The 9,030-nt window shown below is 34.4% G+C and overlaps 2 protein-coding genes across 4 annotated transcripts; one reads left to right on the top strand and one right to left on the bottom strand.

Annotated features, from left to right (window-relative positions):
- LOC107629437 (TMV resistance protein N) lies at positions 2,053-6,459 on the top strand. 3 transcript variants are annotated; one of them, XR_002358626.1, is made up of 6 exons: positions 2,053-2,651; positions 2,821-3,931; positions 4,018-4,299; positions 4,401-5,171; positions 5,305-5,760; positions 6,054-6,459. XR_002358626.1 is itself a non-coding variant. In XM_016332234.2 (6 exons), the coding sequence occupies exons 1-5, from the start codon at positions 2,155-2,157 to the stop codon at positions 5,709-5,711; spliced, it is 3,111 nt and encodes a 1,036-aa protein (XP_016187720.1). In that variant the 5' UTR covers positions 2,055-2,154; the 3' UTR covers positions 5,712-5,760; positions 6,054-6,459. The 3 variants fall into 3 exon arrangements, 2 of the variants coding, with proteins under 2 accessions (XP_020973329.1, XP_016187720.1); XM_016332234.2 differs by having other exon boundaries at positions 2,055-2,651; positions 5,262-5,760; XM_021117670.1 differs by having other exon boundaries at positions 4,401-5,760.
- LOC107632430 (zinc finger protein 4-like) lies at positions 6,696-8,131 on the bottom strand. Its single transcript, XM_021117671.1, has one exon. The coding sequence runs from the start codon at positions 7,780-7,782 to the stop codon at positions 6,865-6,867; it is 918 nt and encodes a 305-aa protein (XP_020973330.1). The 5' UTR covers positions 7,783-8,131; the 3' UTR covers positions 6,696-6,864.

Genomic DNA, 9,030 nt, shown 5'->3' on the forward strand with positions numbered 1-9,030 from the left:
TTTTCTTAAATATTATAAAAGGATTTGGTCGTTGTTAATAATTTTAATATTAAAGATCTTTTTCAATAATTAAATCTCTCCAACGGCCTTTTAGAGTAATTTTTCCTTTCCTAAATTAATTAACTAATTAATCCCAAATGAATATTCATACATATCTATATAGCGTTGAGAGTCAAACAACATATATTAAAGATTATAAAAAATAAATTAAAAAATAATTAAAGATATATTTGTCTCTTTTTTTTTTTGAAACAAAGGAAGCTCAACACTGTAAAGTGGAGCAAACAAGCCAAACAACAAGTACTACATGGAAATACATAACATCCCTGTCAATGCCGGCATTGCCATCAACAACCAAAAGGATCACTATCGGTCCATTCATTGTAGCTCAGAATTGTCCTCCTTATTACGAAGTCAACACCTGCTTCTTTATTATTATTGAAGATCCTAGCATTACGTTCCACCCAAATATTCCAAATCACTGCAAAGAACCTAGTCAGTCACCTCTTCTACTCTTGTTTTCGCTTATGCCAACCAGTCCAACTCTCAAACAGTTCCCTTATTGTACCCGGAATAGCCCAAACTTCACCAAAGAACCGCAACCAACTACACCACACCTGTCATGTTAGTTCACAGAGAAGAAATAAATGCTTGACCGATTCTACCTCCTTGTTACAAAGTACACAGATGTTATCAGTTGGCATAATAACGCCTAGCCTACTCAACCTCTCCTTGGTATTAACTCTACCCACAAGCACAAACCATCCAAAAAGCTCAATTATATTTGTCTCTTTATAAAAAGATTTGGTTCTTTTTCTTAAATATTATAAAAAAATTTTGTCCTTCTTAATAATTTTAGTATTAAAGGTCCCTTTTAATAATTAAATCTTCCTAACGGTCCTTTAGAATAATTTTCTCTTTAATATAATTAATAATGTTCAACAAAATTTATTTTAACATATATATTTTTGCCCTCGCTCTTAAAATTTTCTGAGTCTATCACTGTTTGGAAGACTATGACAGAAAATGCATACTTTTATTTTGTCATGTACAAAAAAAAAATAAAAAAAAATTTATATTGCCATGACATTCATATTTAAAAAATCATAATTTAAATGCATTAAGTTATTTAAATTTTGATGTTTGATGATTTAAATTTATCTACAATTACATGAAAGTATGACTGTGATAAGTTCCTATTTTACTCCTTGCTTAGGAGACATTTGTTACTTTTAATTTTTAATTTTGTGAAAGGAATAGCTGAATAGATATAAGCTTCATATTTTTGTTGAATTTAAGATATATTTATGTTGAGTGTTAAAAATATTTAAGTGATTTTGACTTAATAAAAATTAAGAAGGGCTATTCAATAACTAATATTCATGTGAATGTGCATTGAACCCGTCGTATTATTCTTGTATTTTTTTTAATGACTTTTTTAAAATATTCCTCTTTTTTTTATTACTTAAAAAAGATATAATAAATATCTACCCCTACTAAGAAAAAAATGCATAAATAAATTGATAAATACAATTGAATAATTAATATGGTAATTAATATGGATCAACATCTACTTAGTATATAGAACATTTTATTGTAGGACTAACCAAACTGCAAACCTATAAATTAGTGGGACCCAACTTTGTAGAACATGCTGTCTAGTTTTACGTGCATAGTTTCTTACCTTCTTTCAATGTCGACATGTATCTTTCTATAGGTGTAGAAAGAATCTTTGTTCTACACGGTAGAACTCACCTTGTTTGTTTTTGTTGTTAAAAGGTATACAAGGAATTCACTCCTCACATTTCTATGGTATTTCCGGGAATTGAAATTCCAAGAGAGAGAGACTTGCATTGGGTCCCAAAGAAGACAAAGTTTTGGTGAGCCTCTGCTTTTGCAGAATATATTTTCAACATTATACCCCACAAAAATAATTATTACCATTGTGATAATGAAAAAATATGAAATAAACTAGACTTGTTTTGTTACAGGAGTCAAGGGGAATATGACTTGATTGGCCTTTAAAGGTACAATATTTGTCTTTGTCTCAATTACTACGATGCTTCCTTCCTCCAAAAAGGACTTTCAATCCAACTTCTCAGAATATTTCTTCTCTGCACACAGTCTCTTCCAATCTTCACTTCAACTTCGTCAATGGAGTGCAGGAGCATCCAAAGCATGGCATCAAGCAGCACAAGACCCAAATATGACGTGTTTGTGAGCTTCAGAGGTGAGGACGTACGCAACACCTTCGCTGATCATCTATTTGCAGCTTTCCGTAGAAACGGAATAGTTGCATTCAGGGACGATAGGAATCTGTTGCAAGGACAGCACATCTCCACTGAGCTGGTGCAAGCAATTGAAGGATCTCAGGTTCTCATTGTCATCTTCTCTAAAAACTATGCTACCTCTTCATGGTGCTTGCAGGAACTCGCTAAGATGCTTGATTGCAGCAATACGATAACAGAACCAAATCTGTTGCCTATTTTCTACGATGTGACTCCGTCTGAGGTGCGTAAACAGACCGGAAACTATGGGAAAGCCTTGGCTGAGCATGAAGAAAGATTCAAAGATAACTCAAACATGGTGCAACAGTGGAGGGAATCTCTGCTGCAAGTGGCCAATCTCTCTGGTTGGGATATACAAAATAAGTAAGTAATCTTTCCTAAATTCCATTACTATCTTTGTGAAATAGATTATCTATACATGAATAAGTTGATTAAACAAAATCACCTTTTATTGCTCTCGTTTTCTCTTTGTTTTAGGTTGTCTTATATAAGAAAATGAGCTTACAAGTTCATTTTCTCTTTGTTCTTTCAGGCAGGAGAATGGAGAGATTGAAAAAATTGTTAAAAGGGTAAGAAGCAAACTAGGTTGCAATTTGTCAAGTGTGGATGGGTTGGTTGGGATGCAATCTCGTGTGGAACAATTGGAAAACCTGATTGATTTCAACTCCGATAATGAAGTTCGGGTTGTAGGCGTTTGTGGCATGGGTGGGATAGGAAAGTCAACACTTGCTAGGGTGGTGTATGGTAGAAACCTTCATAAATTTGGTGCTCATTGTTTTGTTGACGATATAAGCAAAGTTTTTCGTGGAGTTGGTCTACTTTCTCTACAAAAGCAACTTGTTTGTCAAATTACAAATGGAGAGATCCAAGATATATACAATCATTACGAGGCTAATAGTTTGATAAAAACTATGCTACGCTGTCAAAAGGCTCTGATTGTTCTAGATAATGCTGATGATGTTGAACAGTTAGAGAACCTTGGCGTGACTCGTGATTGTCTATATCCAGGAAGCAGAATTGTAGTAACTTCTAGAGATCAACATGTCTTGAACTCTTTTGGGCTAGATCAAACATACAAAGTTCAACTCTTGAATGAGGATGAAGCTCATCAATTGTTCTGTGAAAAAGCTTTTAATGATAATATAATTATAAGTTGTGACGAGATTAGCAGAGAGTACAAAAAGTTGACGGATCTTGCACTTGAATATGCTCAAGGCCTTCCCTTGGCGATCAAAGTTTTGGGGTCATATCTACGCGGTCGAGATATCTCTGTATGGAGAAGTGCCTTAGATAGACTGAAAAATAATCCAAAGAAGGAAATCGCAGATGTGCTTCAACTTAGTTTTGATGGATTGGAACCCATGGAAAAGGAAATATTTTTGGACATTGCTTGTTTCTTTAACCACGAATATAAATTGTCTGTGGAAGACATGTTGTACTGTCGTGGTCTTCATCCAAAGATTGGAATAAGTGTACTCATCGATAAATCATTAATAACAATTGATGGAGACTATATTAGAATGCATGACCTGTTGCAAGAGTTAGGCATGAGAATAGTTCGGCAAAGTGCTCCAAATGAGCCATGGAAGTGGAGTAGGATATGGTGCAAAGAGGATTTTCAACGTATTATGTTTGGAAATACGGTATGCAGTTTTAAAAATTTTTCAATTTTATAGAGTTAATAGGTAATTGAAATAGTCTAATATTTTTGTGGCTTTTTTGTATTTAGGTAATTGATGATGTTAAGGCCGTTCAATTGAGGGGATTATATGATGAAGAAAGAAATATGACATTAAGAGCTGAAACATTATCAAGAATGAAACGACTTGAATTTCTCGAAATAAAAAGTGTTAGTTTTTCTGGAAGTTTTAATAGCATTTCTAGCGAATTGCGATATCTCGAGTGGGAAGAATATCCGTTTACGTATTTTCCATCATGTTGTAAGCTATCCAAGCTTGTGAAATTAGTCTTGCAAAAGAGCAACATCAAGCAACTATGGGATGGCACAATGGTACTACTAATAAATAAAATAAGCTTCAGATATTTTGAAGTTATCAAACAAATAAGTGAAAGTGTAATTAATGATGTTTGTTTTTTCCAATTGTGCAACAGTGTCCGGACAATTTGAAGGAATTGGATCTCTCTGACTCCAAAAATCTTGTGAAGACTCCAAACCTTAGCCAGGCTCCAAATCTTGAGGTGCTGATCCTTAGAGAATGTAGAAAGCTTAAGCACATACATCCATCAACTGGAGACCTAAGAAAACTTGTTGAGTTAGATTTGAGTGAGTGCACAAGTTTAATGAGCTTCCCCATCACTGTATTCGGTATATCTTCACTAAAATATGTTAATCTGAGCGGGTGCTCAAGATTATTTAGTGGGAAAGAGCTGGAAAATGGAAGTGAGAGTGGTATCCAATGCCAATCGACAGTATGGTCCACTTTTAAAAGGCTTAAGCTTAGGTTACCATTCCATTTCTTCAATTCTTCTAAAAGTAGATACAACCATGTGTTCCGTCTGTGGAGGCTTTCTGTGGCTCGCTTAAGCTGCGTGTATTCTCTTGACCTAAGTTATTGTAATCTGCATACTATCCCTGAGGCCATATCATCCTTACATTATTTAGAGATCTTAGATTTCAGGGGAAACAATATAGTTAGAGTACCTGATTTCATAAACAAGCTTCCCAGACTGATAGTGTTGAAGTTAGATAACTGCAAACGGCTAATGTATGTAGATGAGTTCCCGTTGCCATTCCCCTATCCAGCGGTAGAGCGAACAAAACTTGTGAAATGGGGAGAATTGAGGATGTGGAACTGCCCGAAAATAGTAGAGAAGGAAAGGCTGAGTGGAATGGGTAGTTCATGGATGAGAGAGTACATTAAGGTGCGTGCGTGTTGTTGTTGCCATTATTGCTGCTCTTGTTTACGGGCTGTGCATCTAATCATTAGGGTTGTTTGTGTTTTGTGGTTACAGGTACACAATGAATCCCTTGGTAGACTTGCTATTGTAATTCCAGGGAGTGGAGCTCCAATTCCAAGGTGGTTTAAGCATCAGAATAAGGGGGCAGATAATTCAATGTGGATAGAATCATTTCCGAATGCCAATGACAATGATTGGATTGGCATTGCCCTTTGTGCCGAGATTCTTGTTCAGTTTGCACCACCCGTTGCCATTGAGCTCTACTTTTACGACCAAACAGAAAAAGTCAATCTCAAGCACCTTGTTTGTCTTGAAAAGGAGGAGGAGGTGAGGGGTGAATTGGTTCACCTCTGCCTATTCTATTTTTCTCGCCAACTACTCATTCGGGATGGAAAGCAGCATGATCTTGATGGATCCCGCTTTGAATTCAAAGAATTTAACCACCGCTATGTGGAAGTGAAGAAGTGGGGAATGCGTGTGGTACTGAACCAGGATTTGGAGTAACCCAACTCTGGTAGATATTGATTTAGTTTGATTATTGCCCAATTCACAGGTATTCTTTCATCATCTCAATGTCCAATCTTTTCCAACCTTTGACATTTACATCACCAAATTAAACATTGTTTTTCTGTTTTCTTTTCCCATTCACGTAATCATTTTTCTTCAGGGTCTCTATGTCATTTTGAAATATAAACGGTTTATCTACAACTTCTCTATTTTTCTTTTCTTCCCGTGTTCTATATTTCTGCTATTGTTACTGTTATTGTCACTCTACGCTGCTATGTTATTCGAGTATGAAGCTTTTGAAGCTTGGCTGAAATTGTCTAATCTATGTCCTTGCTGCAGAGAAGAGGATTGAGATATGTTGAGAGTGATTCATAATTAATATGAGTAACTGGAACTCATCAGAGAAGAATTTGTTGGTGTTCATGCTACCATGTTGCTGAAATGCAATTGCCTTTCTTGGAAAAATTTGATGCAAATGGTGATATCCATGTTTCAAAATAAAGTAGTGGTCTTTATTCATGTGTAGAGACATTTTTAGTGGTTATTGGCTTTACTTCTATATTTGCCTCCACTTGATGTTATCAGTAAGTTGAGACTCTTGTTTGACTTCTATTTAAAAAAAAAAGAAAAGAAAAAGGAGACTGAGAAATGTGAATGTGATATGTAAACTCTGCGAGGCAGTAGAGTATTATATACGTTGTTGCAATTATCAATTATCCATGGAAAAGAACCAACTTATTTTGTAGCATTGTTGTATCAGTTGTGATTGCTTTGCTTCTAGCGGTACTTGCATATCTGTGAGCTTAATTAATGTAAAGATTTCAACATGCTTCACAGGACCTTGTGCAAGTGGAGCAGTTGCAAACTTTGCATAAGATTTTTTGAGTAGCCAGGTAAACTATTAAATGAAAAATGCTTATGAATGAAAAAGATAATAAGATAGGACGAAAAAGGTGTAATAATGCACATTAGCATTTATACCATATATATATTACCGTTTAATCTATGACATTGTCAATATACTAAAATGATCACACCAAAAATAAACTAGTAATAGTATTATCGATAACGCATGAACTAAAAGTTAAGATGAAGTATACAGACAAAAAAAAGAATAAACTACATAATTAATATGAATTAAAGTTCAAACTTAAAGCTTAAGTGACAAATCAAGCCCCGGAGACTCAGAACTAGAGGGTTCATTATCTGGCTTGGGATCCTGATCATCCTTTGCATGGCAAGTGAGACTTGTAGCAACATTGTTGGTAGAAGAATCTCCTAATTGGGAAGTATTTCCATTACCACCATTATCATCTTCTTTTCTCAAATTCGAAGAACTTGCTTGAATTCCACTAACCCCGCCTACTTCATTATTTGGTTGCAAACCCTCAATACTTAACCTATCAAGTGCTAATGATGATGATGAACCAAGAATCCTCTGCGTTGACCAATTATGATTACGACCAAACCTAAGACCAGCAGACCAAGGATAAGAAGGTTTGTGAATCATAGACTCCACTCTTACCCCAAGTGTCCTATTATAGGACCCATATAAAGATGGTGTGAAAAAGCTATGGTAAGGATAATATGGAAAGTGAGGGTGACCAAAAGCACCCGTGTCCATCCCTTGGCGACGTTTCGCTATCGCACGCTCTTGTTTGTGGGCATTTTGGTGCCCACCAAGGGCTTGAGAGGACGAGAACTCTCTCTTGCAAAAATTGCAAGAGAAAGTTTTCGGCTCTGAAGTCCTTTCTTTTTCTTCAGTGTTTTCATCTTTTCCTTCGTCAACATTATTATTATTAGTCCAAGTTGACGATGATCCCATCACCCTCTTCCCGGTGTTGAAAAAATCAAGCTCTTTCACGTTGGAAGAACATCGAATCGATGAAACATCGTTGTTGGAGAGCTTCACAAAATCCAACATCCTTTCCATATTATTATTGGAATTTGAGGCTTGGTCTGGTTCAGAAGCTAGATCATTGTCCCTTGTGTTGTTATCAATCCCTTGGAAGGTGGCAGAGATGCTAGAGGATTCAGAAGGACAAGCATCAGAACTTTGTGCTGCCATGGCTCAAGAGAGAAAGAGATGTTGCAATTTTGAATTTGAATACGTATTGATAGTGGCATGATTAAAGGTTATTTATATAAAAACTTGTATTGTATAGTGTTGATTAGAGTTTGTAGTTGTGCACAATATTAAAAGGTTTAATTTAATATACTGAGATCTTTATAATTACAGAAATCGGTTCTACTCTTCTAATTAATATCTTTGTATTAACTTAGAAAATCTTTGAATTAAATTTGACTGATTGGCTACGTGATTTGGGAGGGTTATGTGCTTTTATTGCTACTAATAATTGTGTGTTCTATTTTAAACTTTTAGTGCAAGTTGATAAAACTCGGTTATTACAAATAACTTGCTTATTTTGGTGTTTTATACAGATATCTTGAACAAATGAAAAATTACTTTCCTTTTTCAGCTGTCTCTTGCTGAGCAAACTTGTTTGATAAGGCAATTTTTATTACCATCTTCTGTCCACTTGTGTGGAATAAATTTTCACGTCTTAATGATTCGGTTCTAATTTGCAATTGGAAAGAATTGCTTGCACCGGTTCATCGTTACAATTTCAAAGTACTAAACAATAATATCTGTGTAAAAAAATTGATTTGATAATCTTCAACTAATTCGGGCTGTCAATTAAGTAATTTTCTTGAAGTTTTTTTCTCATTAATGAGTTTGCTAACGGAATGAGATCGAATCTTTGGTATTTAATTCTTGTTACTGTCGGATAACACTACCTCTTTAAAGAAGATACATGTATGAATGTATGTATGTATTTTTCCAATTTTAGAAAATAAAATTTGACTTTTGTTTTAGAATAAGAAAAAAAATGTTATGTGAGCAAATTATTTTTGTAAACAAGTTCAACAAGTCTTTTTTCTTTTTCTTCTTATGCCTTTGTTCCTTCTCAATTGATTTTTATTATGCCAATAAACTATTGGAACAATTTGTTTACAGTGGGATTTTACTTTAGAAGGTAAAATAAGGGAGTTTTATCGTTAGATCAAATTAGAACTAATTTTTCATTCAAAGGTGAATATTTGATGAATATTTTATTTCCTGATTATTTTCCACATTCACTACATTAATATTACTAAGAGTTGAGTTCAATCCAAATAGTTATATTTATTGCCAGAAATTTGCAAATAAAAGATATTTAGAAGAAGTAAAGATAAGTAGAAAGTAACCTACAATTTAAATAATTTAAATTTAATAAATAAATAAAACCATTATTAATTTTTTATATTTTATTTT

Source organism: Arachis ipaensis, chromosome B03, assembly GCF_000816755.2.
Source record: "Arachis ipaensis cultivar K30076 chromosome B03, Araip1.1, whole genome shotgun sequence".
Classification (NCBI taxonomy): domain Eukaryota; kingdom Viridiplantae; phylum Streptophyta; class Magnoliopsida; order Fabales; family Fabaceae; genus Arachis; species Arachis ipaensis.